The sequence below is a fragment of the Hylobates moloch genome, unplaced genomic scaffold, assembly GCF_009828535.3.
Source record: "Hylobates moloch isolate HMO894 unplaced genomic scaffold, HMol_V3 SCAFFOLD_2, whole genome shotgun sequence".
NCBI classification, from domain to species: Eukaryota; Metazoa; Chordata; class Mammalia; order Primates; family Hylobatidae; genus Hylobates; species Hylobates moloch.
The window spans coordinates 15304334-15328298 of NW_026652277.1; the positions used below are offsets into that span (position 1 = coordinate 15304334).

General features: G+C 41.0%; 1 protein-coding gene across 1 annotated transcript in view; it reads right to left on the reverse strand.

The window, feature by feature from the left end:
* Positions 1 to 23965, reverse strand: part of ITGA8 (integrin subunit alpha 8) — a 204543-nt gene that overhangs the window by 87328 nt on the left and 93250 nt on the right. Inside the window, exons 14-16 of the mRNA XM_032163020.2 lie at positions 8782 to 8827; positions 5921 to 6028; positions 201 to 256 (exon numbers count right to left, since the gene is read on the reverse strand). Coding sequence (XP_032018911.1) covers positions 201 to 256; positions 5921 to 6028; positions 8782 to 8827 — 210 coding nt within the window. The remainder of the gene's footprint in view (positions 1 to 200; positions 257 to 5920; positions 6029 to 8781; positions 8828 to 23965) is intronic.

The following is a 23965-nucleotide window of genomic DNA, read 5'->3' on the forward strand; positions in this document are numbered from 1 at the left end:
TTTTCCCTGTAATTATATGTTCTTATAAATAATAGTATTACCAAGTATTGAAGTAATATTTATTAGACGATTCCGTATATGCAACAGACATCTTGATATTCCTCAAGGGTTCTTTCATTTTTTATGGTCTGTGCAGAGAAATGGTTACTGTTCAAGTTTCTTAGTATAGTATAAGAATGTAAAAATGAAAACGTGCTTACCTATTGTGTTTGAAATGCTCTGGCCTGTGACCGATGCACATACTCTTAAAGAAAAGCTATAGAAAATAATAGTAATTTATTGGTTAATAGAGTTTTGAATCTAAAGTAGAAGCCTTCCTTCATCCCAGATAATGAATATCATTTTCTCTATATATTTCTAATTACACACACGCACACACACACACACACACACACACACCCCTTCTACCAATTGATCTCAACACTAATACAATCAAGACAAGTGACATTATTATTACGTGGAAGGTAATACTGGAAAATAGTACAGGAGGTTAGCTGATTTAATCAATTGCTCAATTAATCAATCACTTGTTGCTTTTATTCAATGAATACATGTCAGTATCTTCCATGTGCCAGGGAGGGAAGAATTAGGCAGCAGAGCAAGAGGATAGCTAGAGGTAAAATATGGAGGTGAGTAAAAATCTGGATCCATTTGAGGAAACTGAAGAAATTCAATGTGGTCGGGGCACTGAGCAAGATGGCAAAGTTGTAGGAGGCAAGGCTGGCTTGGTGGATCGGTGAGGAACGGGGCTTTGAAAGTCATGCTAAAAAATGCAGATTTAATCTTCAGAAGCATGGAACACATGGTATGCTTAACTTAAAACACGCACTCTGCTTGGAAGGAGATGGAATTTGGCAGAACCTTGCTACAGTTAGGGTAAGACTGGAGGTAGAGACGAGAAGAGGGAGGGGAGAAAGAGAAAACAGGAAGCTTAGCACGGCTGTCTCAAGCTAGGTGGGCACAATGATACAGGAATAAAGACAATCAGGAGAGGACAGATATCCATGAGAGATACTTTGGAGTTGTGCCTTGAACACACCATCACCACCATTCGAGGCAATGTCTGCACTGGCTTATAGGATGATCTGCACTTGGCTTTGGTCTGTGGCTACAGATGGAATGAGAGATGACTGACTCCCTGGCTGCCTTTGTTGAATGAAAGTGCTCACTTCTCCCTGAAAAATTCCAAGCCCTAGCAGCCATCACTAGAGATGGGGCCTTTTCGCATTTCTAGGAAAGTGAAAATATAAGAAAATACTTAAGTATGGTTTAATGACAATCATAAACTTTTTACCAGTAAAATACTATAGTATGATTTGGATATTTCTAAGGAATTCAAATGGAGTAAATAATCCTCAATCATACTTTAATTATGTGTCAGCTTCCTGTGTCAAATATAATGAAAATGTGTCACATCTGGGATTCATCTATCTACCGTGACCTCAGTCCATGTCTCTCCTCAGGGTAAATAATTTGCCACATACCATTAAGTCAAAAGTTTCCTGAAATGTCTACGCTATTACAAGTGTTTATTCCACTTGCCCAGAGAAATCACTGATTCCAACTCGCTTCTGCTTCAATTAGAATTATTGAAGAAAGATGAAGAGTTAATTACATCTTTCAATTTTGTAGTAAGCCTGGCTTTCAAAATTAGAATTTTTCTGCGTCCAACCTTTTTGAAAGTATTTGATTGTATGTTCAAATCGGCCAATGATCTTTTTTTCTATTCATCATTAACTGTGTAGACCAAAGCCATTAGCTTTTATAAAATAAATTCCTATTTGTAATTAAATTATCAACATATATACATTAAAATCATTTTAGATACAGTATTTTTAATACAAACAATTCAAAATCAATAACAAATTTTTAAAAAGGAATAAAGTTATATAAATGAACATTTTTTTTCCTTGTGGGACGGTATATAGTTGATAAATGATGTTATCAGCTAAAGGGTTACTATTTATTTATGAATTACATGTCAGTATAAATCTCTCTTTCTTTCTTAGCTCTCTCTTTCTGTTATCTGAATATCATTAGCAAATGGATGACTTTAACCTTTTTTCATACGAGTGTAATATGACTGCTACAATGTACTGAATTCTCAATAATAGCGCTCCAACCTAAACCTGCCTGTTCATAGATTACTTTAGTGGAAAAGAGTCTGTGAAGTCATAATTTTTCAAGCTGTCTGTTATGATCTATAAAGCAAATTTCAAGATTTTATAGTAGTGGGTTGATGTGTTCATTCTGAATTTAGAAAAACATACATACTATATTATATATAAGCACACATACATCACAGGTCATATAGAGCATAGAATAAGGGTCATTTGCAGGCCTACAGCTAATTACAAAGTATACTTGGGTCATTAGGGAAAGCTGTAAACTTTTATTAAATTAGAATTAAAATTTCAAACTAGAAATATTGGTCATTTTCAGTATGGCCCATTGGTCTAAATAGGTCTGATTGGAACAAAAAACCCATCAAATCAACCCAGGTCCCTTATTACATAAATTCTAAATTAAACTGTTTGTGGACAGTGCTTTTGATATGGCCAGAAGGCAGGGTGATACACTACATGATCTTCTGAGGCTAGTCCCAACCCAAGCATGGTTGGAATAATGATTCTGCGATGTGACCGTGCTCATAGCTGTCTATGATGAAGAGAAAATGAGATAAATGTGAAACATGATTTAAAAGTACAAAGCAATTCGTTTTATATTCTCATCAGTTTTCAGTCCTATTTCAGTGATAGCAAATAGCAGGTTTCACATGGTCACTCACATCTGACAAGTTTTTTTAATCAGGTTGGACAACTGGGTCGTTACTCCCTTTTACATTTCTAAAATGAAGTATTTCGCTAGTTTTTCTTTTTTTTTTTTTTTTTTTTTTTGAGACGGAGTCTCGCTCTGTCGCCCAGGCTGGAGTGCAGTGGCGCAATCTCGGCTCACTGCAAGCTCCGCCTCCCGGGTTCATGCCATTCTCCTGCCTCAGCCTCCCGAGTAGCTGGGACTACAGGCACCCGCCACCACGCCCAGCTAATTTTTTTGTATTTTTAGTAGAGAGGGGGTTTCACCGTGGTCTCGATCTCCTGACCTCGTGATCCGCCCGCCTCGGCCTCCCAAAGTGCTGGGATTACAAGCGTGAGCCACCGCGCCCGGCCTAGTTTTTCTTTTTATAATTGGTTAGTCGCCAGTTATGTTAATATTTATTGAGCTGGCTTTTTCCCCCCTTTTTCTAACTTAGAAATGCCAATTAAAGATAGATACTTTATAAAACTACACTGCTGTTTGAAAGACAAAGAAATCCACATCGATGGAAGTGAAGAACTATTTGCCAGGTAGAGTTTATGTGATAGTTTTCAGATGTATGGTATAAGGTTATATCAAATACAGACACAAATAACAGCAGAGAAAATCAACAGAGACCTTTCAATCATTTTGGAAAAACTAAGCTAAGTTCCTAAAATAAAGAAAAAAGAGAATCAAAGAAACACATTCTAGACTGAACCAGCTGTTAACTTTCTGTCTTCTGAGGCTCTGAGGCACCATTCACAAATTTTGCATGTGAAAATAAGACCTCTTCCAGAAAAATGTATGCAATAGAAACAAATGTAATTGTAAAGGGATATACATTTGTCCACATAACAAATTGCACTTTATCTTAATAATACGATTAAATGCAGTAAGAAAATGGCTCATGAAAAGAAAGACATTTTCTTGTTAAAAAGTAATATCCTTTCCATAAAACCAAACAGAACTCTTTTTTTTTTTTTTTTTTTTTGGAGGGGGTTCCCCCCTTTCCCCCCAGGCTGGAGTGCAGTGGTGCCACGCCTCCTGGGTTCACGCCATTTTCCTGCCTCAGCCTCCCGAGCAGCTGGGACTACAGGCGCCTGCCACCGCGCCCAGCTAATTTTTTGTATTTTTAGTAGAGACAGAGTTTCACCATGGTCTCGATCTCCTGATCTCGTGATCCTCCTGCCTCTGCCTCCCAAAGTACTGGGATTACAGGCGTGAGCCACCGCGCCCGGCCCCAAACAGAACTCTTAATCTGGTTAAAACACACACACACACACACACACACACACACACACACCACACACAAATATCCATTAAACTAAAAACCCTTAGAATCAATTATCTAGTTCAAAACAACAACATTCTATATCAGAGTGTACCACATGTGCTTAAAGGAATTCAGCCTAGAAGTCCACTCTGTTATGAAGATGTGAGCCTATTTGGGGGAAATACTGAAGTTTTAATACTCATGAACAAGTAGCAACTTTCTCAGTTCATTGTTCATTTAATCATGCATGGGTAAGGATAAATGCTGGCTCTGTGACATATTTTCTCAGATCAGGTTTTCATTATACTGTTTTATGGTTTTAAACCATTTTAAAATGTGCCCAGGGCGTTTTCCAACTCTTTTCAAAAGCAGTTAAAGAAGAGGGTGCTTTCCCGCCACACTCCCCAGCTCCCAGCAATAGGATGTTTTTCAAAGAATTCTTCAGGGTCCTCTAAGTCCCCACCCTCCGCCCTCAAAAGCTTTGACTCCAGTATGAACTCCTGTCAAAAGGCCATCAACAACATGTTAAAATTGGCTGGAAATAAGTTCTCTGGGTCAAGAGTGGTTAGTTCTGCAATTCTGACATTCTCAGAAACCAAAAATACTGTCTGAGTTAGACCACGTCTCCTGAAAAATAAGGGAAAAATATTAAACACCCCAAGGATTTGTTGATCTTTCAGAGGGTATATCCTGAAGGCATTAACCAACATAGTGACTTCTAACCCTTGAGGACCTACATATTGGGAAACAAAGTGGTATTTTCTTGAACTGTGTTATAGTCAAGTTCCATCTTGTACTCCCTCCAGATGGCTGACAAAATTCAGAAGGAACACTTTCAGGAGTCACATCAGCCAGCTTCTGAAAGTACAAGCAAAGCCTCCATCATCCAGGCAAAAGGAATAATTCAATCGCTATTCTTAATGACGGACACAAAAATACAGCTTATGGCACAAAAATCTTTACTTGTATAATGTGTTCCTTCTGTCTAGCTGTGCATGCTAAGTTACAAAACTGGCATCTGTTGTCAGCATAGAAAGCCCAGTAAATTAACTCAGTAAATTGACTAGTTAGAAATGGGACATCGGCTGGGCACGGTGGCCCACGCCTGTAATCCCAGTACTTTAGGAGGCCAAGGCAGGCAGATCACTTGAGGTCAGGAGTTCAAGACCAGCCTGACTAACATAGTGAAACCCCATCTCTACTAAGAATACAAAAATTAGCTGGGAATGGTGGTGGGTGCCTGTAATTCCAGCTACTCAGGAGGCTGAGACACGAGAATCGCTTGAACCTGGGAGGCGGAGGTTGCAGTGAGCCGAGATTGTGCCACTGCCCTCCAGCCTGGGTGACAGAGAGACTCCATCTCAATAAATAAATAAATAAATAAATAAATAAATAAATAAATAAATAAGACATTATATGTGCCTGGAAAGCAGTATCTATAAGCATATGCCAACATGTAAGAGTCTAGGTATTTTGTTATATTTTTACCGTGGTTAATGTTTATTTTAGTACACCAAGAATCTAAGAGCTATCTCCAAGATTTGTTTCACTGGGAATTTCCCCAAATGTTTTTACACTTCTCATCTCACATAGAGCCTGTAGATTGGAGAAGTAGCCTTTGAATGGTAAGCCAAAGATCAGCATCATATCATAGGCTCTCTTGAAAGACTAATTCCTTGCTACTCAAACTTGGGCCACAGATCAGCAGCAGCAGCATCTCTTGAAGTTTTTTCGAGAAATGCAAAATCTAGGCCCTACCTCAGACTTACTGAATCCAAATCTGTATTTTTCACAAGATACCCAGGTGATGTGAATTGACATTGGAGTTTGAGAAGCACTGGACTAACTCACCAGGCTGCAGATGTCATAGAGTCTGGAACATGGCAAGTTTTATTTTCAAGATTGATAATCACTGGGTGCAGCAGAAGTTGGGCATCTACAGTCACAACCGGTCTTGCTCTGCAGGGAGAAAATGCAGAGTTTGTTTGAATAAAACACAAAGGTGATAGGCAGGCAGAAGCCCATTTCACTGCATACCGAACTCAGTAGTAGACAGAATACTCCAGAGGCCATTGCCAACGTTCTCAGCATTTGTGCCAAGAATTTTGCTCACTGCATGAACAGATGGGTATCACACTCAGCTAATCACCTCAAAACACATCTGGAAGCACACAAACACAAATAAAGAGTGCTGTGGGTCTATCAAGCAAAGTTGCATACACAACCTAATTTCTTTATAAAGTGGGCCCCCAGTATTATGGCAATATTGCTGTGAAATATTGGTCTGCCACCTGCTAGCATACCTACATCTGTATCTGATGAAATACATCATCTTACAGCCATTCGTGTTTGTGAGTACTTAAAGTTTGCAACTTTTCATTGATAATTTTAATTTTGTGAGTACTTGAAGTTTGCAAATTATCATTGATAATTTTTAAATTTCCACTGATAGTTTTCAAGCTAAGCTTTGCAAATTTAGCTAAATACACGAAGGTGGGTTTGCAGAATAATTCTGTACATCAGCCAGAGAAGTGGTTCTCAATCCTGACTGCACAATATAATCACCTAAAGAGCTTTAAAACAAATTCTATGCCCAGGCCCTGCCACACCAACTGAACCAGAGCTTATGGGGTAAGGATCAGACATTGGAATTTTAATCAAAGTCTCCCGGTGATTCTAATACATAGCCAAATTTGAGGAGAGAGACTGACAGAGTGTAAGTAAACTCAATTCCAGCCACCCAGATGAGGATGACAAAACAAAAAAGTATTAATAAATCATGGGGGAAGGGAATAGAGCAGGTTTTGAAGCTTGGTTCCAAGATATGATCGTTGGAAGCCAAAGTCCTCAAATGACAGGGAGAAATGAAGCCATGTTGGATAAGTTTCCCCCCAACAAGAGGAAGGGCTGTGTCTTGGGACCGAATGGGTTTATAGCACTGCTTGAAACAATAAGTGATGGGCCTGATGGGATTTCTCCTAAGTTCCTTCATGCCACTTCTCTGTATTTTGTTACATAATTTTGCTTTCAATACTGTGTTAGTTCAACTCCTTGGAAAAGCAGATGATAAAACAGAACTAGATATGCAAGAGATGTACTGGGGTGAAACACTTATGAGGAAAAGTGGGGAGATAGTGGAGGGGGCTGGGAGTTCTGATGCCTGGAAGGATCAAGGGAAGGACAGAGGACTGGATAAGAAAGTTCTGGCCTGGGCAATGGAGAGTCCTTGAGCCAAATTTGCCCCTGAGAGGATTTCCATGTCTTGCAAAAACAGGCCTACATTTGTGTTCTTGTTGTGTCCACTTTGGCTGGGAGCAGCTCATGGAAAACACGGCCTTGTCATGAAAGTGGAGGATTGGAAGCGGAGCACCTGAGCCCTGTGCCCATTCTGCTCCAGCAGCTCTGAGTGGTGCACTCCACGGCCACCGCAAACCCAAGCCCCATACTTCAGAAACCTTGAGGGTTTCGACTGTCTAATTCTCTAGAACCTTAAGTGGGATATGGTTGGTACAAATCAACCTCTTTGAGTTTGTCTTGGGACTGATGAAGAAGAAAATCTTACCTATTTGAGGAAACTTAACCTTAGAATATCTCTGGAAGCTGACTAGGTTAACACTATGAGCCTAGTACACCCAGGTATGCCCTTGGCCTTTTGTCTTGATATCCTGACCTAGTGTCTTGAATTCTCATGTCATAAGCCGTTTTTTTTGTTTGTTTGTTTGTTTTTGAGATGGAGTCTCACTCTGTCTTCCAGGCTGGAGTGCAGTGGCACAATCTCTGCCCACTACAACCTCCACCTCCCAGGTTCAAGTGATTCTCGTGCCTCAGCCACCCGAGTAGCTGGGATTACAGGCGTGTGCCACCATGTCCTGCTAATTTTTGTATTTTAATTAGAGACGGGGTTTTGCTATGTTGGCTAGGCCAGTCTCAAATGCCTGACCTCAAGTTATCCACCCACCTTGGCCGCCCAAGTGCTGGGATTATAGGCGTGAGGCACCGTGTCCTGCCATAAAACTTTTTTTTTTTTTTTTAAAGAAGCTGAAGTTGAGCACCACCTCTTTCCCAGTTACTATTCTGTGTACACCACACGCATATTCTCACTGAATCCTTTGAACAAAGGTAACCTTATAAATATTGTTTTTATCCTTCTTTTACAGATCAGAAATCTGAAACTCTGAAAGTGATAAGAACTTGCCCAGGATTACAAATCAGTCAGTGTATGGAATGTCCAGGATTGGAATCCATAGCTGTTGTATTTGAACTGTTTTCAATACTTGCCTTTGGAGGCTACCAACTCTTGGAATGTTCTATTCCCTAACTTAGTGTCCAGTTTGATTATAGAAGCCAGGATAAATAGTAACATTCTTCTACCCTGCACCCCTTCTTTACAAGTGAACATTTCAATACATTTCCAAAGCATAGAGAATAAATCAAATTCAGTAACATCTAAAAAGTGGATCATTTTATAAGATCTGCTTCATTTCATATCTTATTTAACATTATGTTCATAAAATCTGGAAGTTTGGTCATGCAGTATGAGAGTAAAAATGCAAAGGAAAGAAAGAGTGAGAGCAAAAAATACCTCTAGACCTTAAAAGAGCATCTAAATATTCCCCAGAATAAATCGTTGGAATCCTCTCTTTAAGGCAAAACTAACAAGAAAATGTATTTGAAACAATGAGAAAAACATTTGAATACTACCAATCACGTACCTGTAAACAGCGACTTTTCCTGTTCCAAATGCACCCACAATCAAATCTTAAAAAGACAAAAACACAGAACACATACATGAATCGTATAGAAGCAATTTACTAAGTTCAAAATCGTAAGTAGCACATAGAATACCCCTACATGCTGATGGTATGAGAGCCACAAAATTAGAAGAGAAATCACACCTTTCTTAAGGCATTTTTGAAAGGATGTTGGAGCTTCACTATAACCAACTTGATAAAACGTCCATCAGTGGATCTCAACCCCTTCTGTGCTTAGGAAGGTCAATTTCTAGAAACCCATCATCGCATCACTATCCTATCCTCCAGGTTCAAGGCACATACCCCCAGGGAAGGAAAAGGGGAAAGTCAGGTGGTTAGTGTCCGCTAGGTACCAGGCTCATTACACATTTCGTGTTATCACTCTCACCAGTGAATACCCTATGAGGAAGGGTTACTAACCCAGAAGTGGAGTGTTCTGATTGTCATTTTGACACAACCGTTTGCTCTTTACAAATAGTATGGGTGGTAAGTATAATTTTGGCAAAGCAATCAGTAGTATATAATATAACTAACATAATGATCTGAAGTAACAACAGCAATCCTAATGAATAGCACATGGAGGAGCACTGTGTGCCAGGAGTCCTTTTAAAGGATTTCCTTTGAATGATTCCTAACAAGAAGGTAGGAGGTCTTTATTATTAGCACAGTTTTGCAAATGAGTCAATTGGGACTTAAGAAGGCTAAACTATAAATCTCCTAACATTCACGCAAGTAGGTAAGTGGTGGAACTGGGTGACTGCAGTGGAGCAGTCCCGGACTAGGTAAGGGGGAATGGTCACAATTATTTAGGTGATTGGCTAACATAGAGGTCAAACTGTCTGGTTTTTTTTTTTTTCCTGTTTTGACAGAGTCTCACTCTGTCGCCTAGGCTGGAGTGCAGTGGTGCAATCCCGGCTCACTGAAACCTCCACCTCCAGGGTTCAAGTGATTCTCTTGCCTCAGCCTCCCGAGTAGCTGGGACTACAGGCACCCGCCACAACGCCCGGCTAATTTTTTGTATTTTTTAGTACAGATGGGGTTTCACCGCATTAACCAGGATGGTCTTGATCTCCTGACCTCATGATCCACCCGCCTTGGCCTCCCAAAGTGCTGGGATTACAGGCATGAGCCACTGCATCTGGCGGGCTTTTCTTAATCTCATTTACAATGACTGTCCCTAGTAGAAGCAATCAAACACAAATAAAAATGACAGTGGCTAAATCTGCAGAGTAAAATTTAGATGTAAGAAAACTGGACCTCCATGGAACCAACCTAAGTGTCCATCAACAGTGGATTGGATAAAGAACATATTGTACATAAACACCATGGAATATTATGTAGCCATAAAAATGAATGAAATCATGTCCTTTGCAGCAACATGGATGGAACTAGATGCCATTATCCTAAGTGAACTCAGAAACAGAAAATCAAATATTGCATGTTCTCACTTATAAGTGGGAGCTAAAACAGTGAGTACACATAGATGTAAAGATGGTAATGATAGCCACTGGGGACTCCAAAAGTGGGGAAGGAGGGAGGGAGATAAGGGTTGAAGAATTACCCACGGAGTCGAGTGTTCAATCTTTGAGTGATGAGTATGCTAGAAGCCTAAACCCCTTTATGCAATATACTCATGTGACAAACATACACACGGATCCCCTGAATCTAAAATAAATCTAAAAAGAGAAAAAGAAAACTGGACTTGGTAGAAATAAGGGCCACAGAAGAAGACTTACAACAGTTGAAACTATAATTGGTTAATTCTAGCACAATGCGAATGAAAATAGAAAAACAAAAAACAAAGGTGGAGGGAGGTCCTATTTGGCCACTCCATATGGAAAACTAAGTCAGGAATTAAATTGGTGTAATGGAATTTGTACAGAAAAATGATTTATAGCCGTATTCCCTTTGGCACTCACCTTTTGCACAGGTGATGTTGAGTGTCAACTTGATCAGATTGAAGGATGCAAAGTATTATTCATGGGTGTGTCTGTGAGGGTGTTGCCAAAGGAGATTAACATTTGGGTCAGTGGACTGGGAAAGGCAGACCCACCCTGAATCTGGTGGGCACCATCTAATCAGCTGTCAGCACGGCCAAAATAAAAGCAGGCAGAGGAACGATGGAAGACTAGACTGGTTCAGTCTTTTGGACTCCATCTTTCTCCCATGCTGGATGCTTCCTGCCCTCAAACATTGGACTCCAAGTTCTTCAGCTTTGGGACTCGGACTGGCTTCCTAGCTCTTCAGCTTGCAGACGGCCTATTGTGGGACCTCACTTTGTGATCGTGTGAGTCAATACTCCTTAATAAACTCCCCTTTATATGTTCAGCAATCCTATTAGTTCTGTCCCTCTAGAGAACCCTGACTAATACACCGTACATGTGAACACAGAGAGACTGCAGATGATTCTCCCCCTGAGGGCTTAGTGCCCCTGGGAATGGCTTTTAGTCAATTACAGGTAGGAATTAGAAAGTGAGTGGCCCAGCTTCCTTATCAGTCAAGTGGGATAGCTGAGGTCTGTTCTTTGACTTTGCTTTCCCCAGCCAGATGGGGCCCTGATTGCCCATAGTGGCAACTGGTTTGATGATGATCTTTATTGCATTCTTCTTTTCCATGTCTCTCTTCTCTATGTTTACCAATATTTCTCAGGATTTCTTAAATACACTGCTTGTTTTCTCATCCTTGTCTTAATGCCTGCTCTGGGACAACCCAACTTAAGACACAATAATACTTGTTAAAATTTAAAAAAAAAAAGATCTGAAAGTTCTCCAGGTCAAAATCACTGTCAGATGTCTTAGGTTCTACGGATACAGAATCTGATTCAGTTATTAGACTTGGAACTTGACTCCAGAGCTCCATATTTAAAAACATGTGCATGCTGATGTTCAAATAAGTTGAACAGACGTCATCTAAAGAGCTCCGTATTCATGAAATTAAAGAACACGTTAAGCGAAGGGCTACACCTTGGCCACCTACGACTCATGGAATAAAACATTGTTTTGTAAGGGTTTAAATCTCTGAAGCCAGATGCCGAAGTTTCTAAGTTTACCAGTTTTTAAAATGATAGCGATAAATTCTATCAGAATTTCAGTTTTTCAACTATGTTTACATGTATTCTTTCTGTTACATTGTCTCTTCTAGCAGATAAGTACATTTTTTTTTTCTTAATCAGAGAAAAAAAGAGCTACTGATTTGAAGAAACATGAGCTCTGTTCTTCCTGTGTAATTACAAACTCCAATATTTAGACAAGTGTAACACAGGTGGCCCTGGCCTGAATCCATATCTGTTGACATGACACCAGATAGGAGAGCTCTGTTATGAAAACTGATTCAGGATGAATTACATGCTTTGTTCTTGGCTCCAAATAAGGTGAAATATTTATTTAATAAGATTAGACATTTTATAAATAACAGGCGAATTTTAAGAATTGATTCTCTGGAAATGGCACAGAAAATAAGACTGTAAGCCCTTCCAGGGCAGGAATCTTTACGTTTGCACATCCCCAAATATTCATGGAATGGTATGGGTTGAAATGAATGAAGAAAGAAATAACCTTTGCATGCATGTTACCAGGCACAGTGCCAGATACAGAACAGAGACTTCATAAGTGCCTGATTAAATAGGGAGCATAAGTAATAATGTAATAATAAACTAAAGATACTAGAGATGAAGAAAATGAAACAATTAATTAAAACCGACTAATGTCAACTGCAGCTAAATTCTGCTAGAGTTTTGCATGTATACTTGAAGGTGTTGAGACACACACACACACACACACACACACACACATATACATTCCAGATTCTAGAAAGTAATAGAAAGTCTCCATCACAACTAGATTGTCATTATAGGTGAGAATTTGAGGGACACCCTCCCAACAGTGATGCGACATGGGCTTTTCCTTTAGGAACTTTAATTCCTGTGCCTTCGGGTGGGATTTTTTTCTACTCTGGAAAAATAAAATAACTGGCAACACAGGCCACAATTTTCTTCATGAGAATGTGGTCACAGTTATTCAGAGGCAAAGAAAACAGTTACCTACCACAAAAGTATGTTTGCCTTTAGAGACGCTACCTTGGAACTATGCCTGCTAGAAAGAGCCAGAAGTACTTATGCTCCGGGCCTTAAAATTGTCAGATCTCTCCAGGGGAGGAGAACTGATTTGCTGGTTTGTGTTTTGAATGAATTTCTCTTTTCAAAATACGTGGTTGGTTTTGGACAGCACTACACTGCTTCCATCTATACACAAATAAGTATAGAAGTTTGTGTATGTGGCGGGGCGCGGTGGCTCACGCTTGTAATCCCAGCACTTTGGGAGGCCAAGGCGGGCGGATCACGAGGTCAGGAGATCGAGACCACGGTGAAACCCCGTCTCTACTAAAAATACAAAAAAATTAGTCGGGCGTGGTGGCGGGTGCCTGTAGTCCCAGCTACTCGGAGAGGCTGAGGCAGGAGAATGGCGTGAACCCGGGAGGCGGAGCTTGCAGTGAGCCGAGATTGCGCCACTGCACTCCAGCCTGGGCGACAGAGCGAGACTCCGTCTCAAAAAAAAAAAAAAAAAGAAGTTTGTGTATGCAGCGTGTCTGTTATGTATCTGTTCTATTTATATACACATACATTTATATTTATGCTGGAGTGTGTGTATTTATGTGTGCATGTGAAATAATATTTAAATAATACTCAGAAATAATATTTTAAAATATTGCATAATTCTGTGCTTAGGAATTTAAATGATAATCTGGAGACAAAGTAGTTTCAGGGCTGATATTTGAATTTGTAACACTTGGAACATTTTTTTCTCCCTTACTTTGAGATAACGGGACTGATACCATTATCTGTGTTTACTTCCATTCTATAAATGCCTTAAGGGCAAATTGAAAACAAACAAATAAAAAACTTTGCCTTTCGCTATACATAGACACTTAAGCTGGCTTTTTTTTTTTTTTTTTTTTTCTGGAGGAAATAACTGACAATTAAAATTGGTTCTTTCCTTTCAATCAAAAACTGTTCCCAAACTGCTGGAGGCCTTTGCTATTGCCTCACATTGCCTGAGAAACATAGTTTATTTTCTTTTTGGCTTTTGGTGGAACAACTGAGTACTTTTAAGGAAACAAAAAGGGGACATTAGCATGAATGCAGGATCAGTTGGCAAGAAAAAAAACCCCTAAAAATGTGAGGTCATAGGAGATGCATTACACCTATGTTTTGTATTTTATTTCTTGCAAATCGTTATTTTTAAATGAGGAAGAAGAGCCAAGCCTTTAAAGTGGTGCTTGGTTTGCAGAGTCTGATTTCGCTAATTTGGGAAGGAAATTTTAGTGTTGGAAGAAGTTCTATTTGAAAACATCAGCTTTGTTTTGAGTGTGGATCTGAGGTTTGGATTAGGTGGGCAGGAAACAGTGAAGGGAGGGAGAGTGGAACCCTCCTAGGGAACGGTCAGGCCAAAGGGGAAGATGAGGAAGGGCTGACAGTATCAGATTAAAGAATCAGTCAGGCATGGTGGTATACAACCTGTAGTCCCAGCTGCTTCAGAGGCTGAAGTAGCAGGCTCGCTTGAGCCCAGGAGTTTGAGATTGCAGTGAGCTATGATGGCACCACTGCACTCCAGCCTGGGCAACATAGTGAGACCCCATTAAAAAAACAACAGCTGGGCACAGTGGCTCACACCTGTAATCCCAGCAATTTGGGAGGCCAAGGCAGGCAGATCACCTGAGGTCAGGAGTTCGAGACCAGCCTGGTCAATGTGGTGAAACCCCGTCTCTACTGAAAATACAGAAATTAGCCGGGCATGATGGTGCATGCCTGTAATCCCAGCTACTTGGGAGGTGGAGGCAGGAGAATCACTTGAACTCGGGAGGTGGAGGTTGCAGTCAGCGAGATCATGCCACTGTATTGCAGCCTGGGTGACAGAGCAAGACTGCATCTCAAACAAAACAAAACAAAACAAAAAACAAAAAAGAATCACCCAGAATCATTTCAGGGGAGCAGTCTCTGTGGCCACCCAAGCACCTATACTTCCTAAGCTAAGTCACCTTCTTCCTGCTTCCTTCTTCCCACCTCTCACTCTCATCTCCTTGATAGATACACTGTTCCCAAAAATGCCATCGGATATCTCCTTTTTTTTGGAATTAAAAAACATTTACTATTTTAGAATAATTCCAGACAATGAGAATGGCCACCAGGAATTTCCAAACAAATGTGAAACATGGAAGTGTCTATCTTATGGTTGTATAAAAACATTATGATTAATCAAAAGGGAAGACCTCCTTAAACATGACCAAAAATGTAGAAATCACAAAGGAATTTTAAAATCTAAATGACTTTCATAGCAAAAAAATAAAAAATAAAAAAATAAAAAAAAACCACATGAGCAAGGTTGAAAGAGAAACAAAAGCAACAGGGTGAAATGTTTATAATGTATATGCGTGATCAAATGTTAATATTTTTCAATGTTTAGAAGAATGTTTGGCACTTGGTTAAAAAAAAAAGTTAACATTTATTATTATGCCTAATCTGTAACAAATTCATACAAATTAATATTAAAACTATAAACATTCTAATAAAAAGATTACAAACAGGCATTTCACATAAAAATAAATATCTGTGACTAATAAATATATGAAAAGACTTCAACCTTACTAGCCATCAAAGAAATCCAAATGAAAGGAACATAGAGATATCATTTTTTTAACCTTGTAAATTGGAAAAGATTAGTACTAGGCAGTGTTGGATAGAGAGCAGAGGTATGCTTATAGGCTGTTTGAGCGAGTATAAATTGGCATTATTTTCATGGAAGGCAGTTTGTTGATATGTATGACTATGTGTACCATTGACCTAGTTTCTACTTCTAGGAATTTATCCTGAGGATATATTGGACAGTTGTGTAAAGATGGATCAAAGAAAAGCTAATATTCTAAATGTTTTCAATATAATTGCCTCCTTTAAGTGCTACAACAATCCTATGAGAAAGATACTTTTATCATCCCCATCTTAGAATGAGAAAAATGAGGTACAGAGCCTGAATACAGTAAAGTCACAAGACAAAAGTTTAAACCGAGGCAGTCTGGCTCCTGAGCCCACACTGGGATCCTTTTTACACTGCCTTCTAGGTGCACATCTACGTGCTGTTTTTATTCTCTCCTTCAGCCTTTTAAAAAAAATTAAAGACATGGCCAGGCATGGTAGCTCATGCCTGTAATCCCAGCACTTTGAAAGGCTGAGGTGGGTGGATCACTTGAGGTCAGGAGTTCAAGACCTGCCTGACCAACATGGCAAAACCCCATCTCTACAAAAAATACAAAAATTAGCCTGGTGTGGTGGCAGGTGCTTTTAATCCCAGCTACTCAGGAGGCTGAGGCAGGGGAATTGCTTGAACCCAGGAGGTGGAGGTTGCGGTGAGCCGAGATTGCAGCACTGCACTCCAGCCAGGGTGGCAGAGTGAGACTCCATCTCGATAAATAAATAGATATAAAAATAAATAAATAAAGATACATTTTATTATGATAAATTTCATCCTTTTTAGTAAGCAGAGCTAAGAGCTTTGATAAATGCACCCAGACCTATAACCACTTCCACAACAAGATAGAGAACAGTTCCATTATGCCCAAATGTCACCCATGCTGTTTTGTAGCCAAGCCTGACCTGTCTCCTAACCCCTGGACTCCACTAATCTATTTTCCAGAATTTCATATAAATGGAGTCATACAGCCTTTTGAGTCTAGCTTCTTGCACTCAGCTCGGTGCATTTGAGATTCATCCACAATGTTGTGTGTTCCAGGAGTTCATTTTTTACTTCTGAGTAGTATTCCACTGTGTAGATGGCCCACAGTTTATTCATCCATCCCTGGCTTAGGGATCCCTGAGGTGTTTCCAGTTTTTGCAAAGTCACTGTCAACATCTGTGTACAGGAGTTTGTGCATCAACAGGCCAATTTTGACTTGCCCATCATCTTTGAATCTCTCTAAAACCTGTGAAGACTTCTCTGAAACACAGTGTTGTATGTCAGGTGTAAAATTACCAAGTGACAGCTGAAAAATCAGCAATTCTCAACTCCAGTTCACTTTGCTACTGGCTTCTAAATGACATTGCACAAGTCAATCTTCATTGCTGAATCTCTGGTGGTCCTTAAGTTTCCCTAGATGAGAAGGGCAAGAGCTCAGTAGCATTTGTTGGAGTCTGATGACTGCATTCTGGGCACTTTGATGTACAATCCAGGACTCTGCTTTGCTTTTGGACTCAGCTTTGTTCCTGCAGATTTAGGGACTCCTTGTGCCTCCGCTGAGAGACAGCCAGTTTCTGGCTTTCTCCCTGGCTTCACCAGACTGGACTTCTTCCCATTCGCCTTCATAACTCAGCTCTACAGACGCCTGACTCCTGTTTTGGCAATACCACTGCCCACAGCTCACAGAATCTCCTCCAGGAACTGCCCATCACTGCCCAGATCCCATCCTGCCAATCCTCTTTCCACAGCACCCAAATGTTTTAAAGATGAACTAAGGCCATCAAGTATAGTTGTTTACATAAACCAACCCAAGTTTGGCTCACTTTCATACAATGATGATATTAAGAGAAATAAGAGGATTCGAGGTAATGTGTCCAATGGTGGGGTTACAGATGGCGGATACATCTGGCAATGTCCACTTGTGAGTGGGCTATGAAATTGGCTTAAGTGTCTGGCATTGCAAACGCAGCTCATGTCTGTGGGAATCCAGTGTTTAGATAAGTCTCCTTGACTTTGGCAAACGTTTTAATCTAAAAATAGAGGTTGCCTGCCTGCCTTGCTTTTTTATTGCAACATGCAAAATATTACTGAGAGGAAGGTTATGAGTTGAGGAAGAAATGTTTGAAAAAAAAAAAAAAAAGCATGATTTTATCCCAGAAAGTAATAATCCTAACAATCTGTCTGAAATGCTTCCAAATGAACTCTGAAGGAAAACATTTATGAGTTGGAACGTGGTATTAGGTTGCAACATTCTAATTTACTGGGGGATTGTTTTCCTTTTAAAAAAATCCCACAGAAAATAACAGCAGAATATCAAATGATGAGTCTGCCTTATGAAAATAGTTTTCTGTATATTATTAGCGTCTTGTGGCTACGAGAATGATCCTTCCACCTTCAATTGTTTGATCTTCCACTTGTTACATTTCGTGTCACCGTATCAAAGGCATTTAACTTTATCCTCGTCATGGGCCACACTGAATCACAACATGTGTGCCATCTGTGCAATTGCTGAAAGCCCTGGAGGAAGGTTTATTTCTACAGTGCCAGCGTCACTTATATGTAGCTGCCTGTTGGAAAGAGTTTCACAGTCTCCAGAAGAGCGTGATAGCTCACAAAGATGCTTCCCTGACACCTAGCCTGACAGATAAACGCCTATTGATAAAAACCTGATGGGACTTGATGCTTTCGCTAAGTGTTTTAGGCAGAATTGTGTCCCCCCAAAAAAGTCCTATGTTGAAGTCCTAACTGCCAGCACCTCAGAATGTGACTATATTAGTCAGAACCTCAGAATGTGACTATATTAGCCAGCACCTCAGAATGTGACTATATTAGCCAGCACCTCAGAATGTGACCGTATTAGCCAGCACCTCAGAATGTAACTATATTAGGAGATAGTGATATAGGAGTTAAGAAGAAATTATTTAGGCAGATATGAAGGTACAGGAATCCTCAGTAAGGTTTTCCTTTTTATGAAAAGCAGCCCCCAAATCATTTTCTTTTCTAGCAAAGAGCAGCCTATAAAATCGAGCTGTAGACATAGACAAGCAAGCTGGAAGCTTGCATGGGTGAATGCTGGCATCTGTGCCAATAAGAAAAGGCTACCTGGGACTAGGCATGTTCAAAATGGTGGCTCCATCTTTGCCAGCCGGGTATATAGTAAGGAACAGGCAACATGGCACCTGCCAGGCAAAAACTCCATTTGCATGATAAGATTAGGGTGGGGCAGCCAGCTTCCTTGCATGTTATATAAATGTCACACCTGGTTCAACCAATCTTTGGGCCCTATGGAAATCAGACACTGCCTCCTCAAGCCTGTCTATAAAATCCAGTGCCCTCTGGAGAGAGAGCTGTTCTCCTGTCTTTCTTCCTTTCTTTTTTTGGAGACAGTCTCACTCTATTGCCCAGGCTGGAGTACAATGGCTCACTGCAACTTCCGCCTCCCGGATTCAAGCAATTCTCCTGCCTCAGCTTCCTGAGTAGCTGGGATTATAGGCACTCACCACCATGCCTGGCTAATTTTTGTGTTTTCAGTAGACACGGGGTTTCACCATGTTGGCCAGGCTTGTCTTGAACTCCTGATCTCGTGATCCTCCCGCCTTGGCCTCCCAAAGTGCTGGGATTACAGGCATGAACCACTGCACCTGGCCTCCTTTCTCTTTCTTTAGCTTATCAAATCTCTGCTCCTAAGCTCAGTTCTTGTGTATATCTGCACCCTCGATTCCCTTGTCGTGAAACAATGAACCTCAGGTATTTACCCCAGACAAAAACGCTGCTTCAGTAGGGTCTTTAAAGAGGTAATTAGTTTAAAATAAGATCATCTGAGTGGGCCCTGATCCGATAGGACCAGTGTCCTTATAAGAAGAGGAAGCTAAGACACAGACATATGCACAGAGAGAAGTCAACGTGAAGACGTAGGGAGAAGATGACCATCTACAAGCCAGAGAGAGAGGCTTAGAGGAAACCAACCCTGCTGACGCCTTGATCTTGGACTTGCAGCCTAGAGAACTGGTAGGAAATGTATCCCTGTTTGAACCCTGCGGTCTGTGGTGATGTGTGATGGCAGCCTTGCGATTGACGGAGTTGTAAGGGAGATGGGAGAGGAAGGGAAGAACAGGTACACAGGTGGTTCCCTATACTGGACACCCTCATCTAACAATTCATTATTGAACTTCCAGCATGAGCCAGGTCCCACCCTAACTGCCCAGGATTCAGCAGGGGGCTTTAAAAACAGATACTCCCCTGCCTTCCAGCTACTTAGAGTCTATCAATCAACTCACGGAGGGGTCATTTTACAAACACAGGCCAGGATCCACTGAATTGAAGTCCCTGGGTGGGACCTACTTTCACTGGATCACTCACATTCTGATAAGATCCTTCGCTTTCACATGTTTGAGAAGAGGAAAGAGTGTAAGTTTCTGCAACTGGTATGCAGCAGCCCTCAGGCACAGAAAAGAAAGGAAATAGGATGGGAGGGGCTGAGCATCCCCCAGATAAGCTTCACCTGCTTCACTCTTTAGTCTGTGGTCTGGTTGGACCGCCAGCTTTCTGGCTTACGCTGGCTCTCTCATGAACTTCTCGTAGGGTTGATAGTTTTCAGGTAACCAGCTTTTAATGTAATTGCAGGAAAACGTCAGTAAGAAAATCTAAAAGGGTTGGCATATAGAAAGAAGAGCGTCACGTGAACAATGCTTGCAAATAGGAAGGACAAAAGAGACAAAAGAGGACTTTGTTGCTGTATTAGTTATTTTGAAAACCTCCCATCTGTCATCCCAGAGGAGGTTTGAGACAGAGATTCCCCAAGTCAACATCTGATGGCACAGGCCTGGGTCTGGGGTGCAGAACCTGGACCCTCAGCCTTGGAGCTTGTTTTCATGCCTCCTACTGTCAGAGGCATTTGAACCAGGGCAACTCCATCTTGAATAGGGGCTGGGTAAAATAAGGCTGAGACCCGCTGGGCTGCATTCCCAGGTTAGTCATTCTTAGTCATAGGATGAGGTGGGAGGTCAGCACAAGATACAGGTCACAAAGACCTTGCTGATAAAACAGGATGCAGTAAAGAAGTCGGTCAAAACCACCAAAACCAAGATGGTGATGGGAGTAACCTCTGGTCCTGCTCACTGCTCTTTATATGCTAATTATAATGAAATGCATTAGCATGCTAGAAGACACTCTCACCAGCCCTATGACAGTTTGCAAATGCCATGACAACGTAAGAAAGTTACCCTATATGGTCTAAAAAGGGGAGGAACCCTCAGTTCTGGGAATTACCCACTCCTTTCGCAGAAAGCTCACAAATAATCCACCCCTTGTTTAGCATATAATCAAGAAGTACAGTAAGTATAAGCAGCTGAGCGGCCCATATGCTGCTGCTCTGCCTATAGTAGCCATTCTTTATTCTCTTACTTTCTTAATAAACTTGCTTTTACTTTATGGATTCACCTCTAGTTATTTATTTTTTATTTTTTTTCTTTTTTTTTTGAGACGAAGTCTCTCTCTGTCTCCCAGGCTGGAGTGCAGTGGCGCGATCTCCGCTCACTGCAAGCTCCGCCTCCTGGATTCACGCCATTCTCCTGCCTCAGCCTCCCGAGTAGCTGGGATTACAGGCAACCGCCACAACGCCTGGCTAATTTTTTGTATTTTTAGTAGAGACGGGGTTTCACTGTGTTAGCCAGGATGGTCTCGATCTCCTGACCTCGTGATCCGCCGGCTTCGGCCTCCCAAAGTTCTGGGATTACAGGTGTGAGCCACCGCGGCCAGCCAGATTCACCTCTACTTCTTGCATGAGATCCAAGAACCCTCTCTTGGGGTCTGGATCAGGACTCCTTTCCAGTAACACTACCTCCATTTGGCCAGTGGTGTTTAAAAATAAGAACAATTGACGTGCTCAAGGTGATGGATGTCCTTAATACCTTGACTTGCTCATTACACATTTTATGTGTATATCAAAATATCTCATGTACCCCATAACTACAAATATTATGTATCAAAAAATTAAAAAGGAACAATTAACTGTGCAGAGTACTTTACAGCATGCAAATTGTCTCTACAACAATCCTGAGTGGTGGGCATTGGTCTGATCACCTTTCTTGTGTGGCTGGATAGGCTAAGGTTAAGGAGCTGCAAGTGCGGCCGGCCCAAGCTGCAGAGCTGGTAACAAAAGAGAATTTAGGTCCCCTGACTCCCGGCGCTCTTTCCATCACACTGCTGTCTCGTACTCCTGGTCTCGCAGCCTGAACAGCAGCTGGCATCTGAGGGCCCAGTGAGAAAGGAAATTAAATCTTGGGACCCCAAACTCATTAAGCCAAAGGGAGAAGTCAAGCTAGGAACTGGGTCACACAGACCTGCCTCTCCCTTTTTGGTTCCTCAACAAGATGAAAAGCTACATGCCTCCCCCATATTTTGCCCACAAGGAAATTCCTAGTGAGCTGCAAGATCTTCACTCTAAGGGGTTTGCTTATATTTCACCACGGCAATGTAAACTGATAGCATATCTTTATAGGTACAGTCACCCCCACTGCCCATTTCGTCTATGTCGCCCCCTCTGCCCCATTTCGTCTATGTTATCTTATGTAAAAGGCAGGCTCCCTGCATTTTTCCTCTGCCCCACTTGTCTATGTCATTTTATATATAAAAAAAAGCAGATTCACTGAGCCAGACAAAGGCAGGAATGAATATTTTTCCCGACCCTCCTCTTACATGAAAATTGTGTATTTCTCAATATTCTGCCCTTTCCCTTTTAGATTTGGAGCCCTTAAAATTGTCTTCAGAGGCTGGGCGTGGCGGCTCATGCCTGGAATCCCAGCATTATGGGAGGCCAAGGCAGGTGGATCGCCTGAGGTCAGGAGTTTGAGATCAGCCTGGCCAACGTGGCGAAACCCCATCTCTACTAAAAATACAAAAATTAGCTGGGTGTGCTGGCATGAGCCTGTAATCCCAGCTACTTGGGAGGCTGAGGCAGAGAGAATCGCTTGGACCCGGGAGGCGGAGGTTGCAGTGAGCAAAGATTGTGCCACTGCACCCCAGTCTTGGCGACAGAGCAAGACTCATCTCAAACAAACAACAACAAAAAACAAAACAAATAAACAAAAAACCATGTTTGCAGAAAGGCAGAGACCTGTCTCCAGGAATGCATCCTTAACTTTGGCAAATAAACCTCTTAAAATAATTGACACTTGTCATTTTTCTCGATTGACACTGGTGATGGCAGAACTAGGGTCAAGGTTTAAACGCTAGCCAAGAATGTCTGCCACTTTGAGTAACAGGAGACAGATGCCAACATTTATTTTAAAGGGCATCATCATCGTCTCTACTTATATTTCCATTCTCATTCTGCACAAACATAAAATAGTTAACTGGATTTTAAGTAGAGTTGAAACACAGTGGCAAGTTAAAGATGTGAGCAACAATTTACATACAAGGTGTGCAGCTGGAAGGACGCTGGTTTATTTATTTATTCATTTATTCATATTCATTCATTCAATTATTCACTTAACAAATATCGACAAGTTGCCTTTTGTGCCAGCCGCTGCCTTGGGTGTTAGGATTTCGCAGTGAGTAATGCCAAATCCAGTCCCAGTCTCAACTAATACAGTGTCCAGTCTAGTGGAACAGAAAGGACATTTATCAAAGAATTGCACACATGTGTAATGTCCATCTGAGATCATTGTTTTCAGGGGAAGGACAACAGTTCAAGGAAGGCTTCCTGAGGAAGTGACATTTGACTTGAGTGTCTAAGTGGGAAATGAACTCCTGGGAAAATGGCCAGGGCACATAGAGACTTTGAGGCAGAAGGGATGCATCAGGTGAATGACATGAAAATATGGCTTTCAATTTACATATTAATAAATTTAAAGTGACATATTAAAAACCATGCAGAGGGAGGGAAGAAATAATGTGAGGTTCTAAGCACAGGAGAAATTGACTCCAACTAATTCATACTCCATTCCTCATACCCTATTTTAAAAAAAAAACCTGACTTTTTAATGATCACCATTCTAACTGGCATCAGATGGTATCTCATTGTGGTATTGATTGGTATTTCTCTAATGACCCATGATGATGAGCTTTTTTTCATACGTTTGTTGGCTGCATGAATGTCTTCTTTTGAGAAGTGTCTGTTCATATCCTTCACCCAATTTTTGATGGGGTTGTTTGTTTTTTTCTTGTAAATTTAAGTTCCTTATAGATTCTGGATATTATGCTGGAGAGGATGTGGAGAAATAGGAACGCTTTTACGCTGTTCGTGGGAGTGAAAATTAGTTCAACCATTGTGGAAGACAGCGTGGCAATTCCTCAAGGATCCAGAACCAGAAATACCATTTGGCCCGGCAATCCATTTACTGGGTACGTACCCAAAGGATTATAAATCATTCTACTATAAAGACACATGCACACGTATGTTTATTGCAGCACTATTCACCATA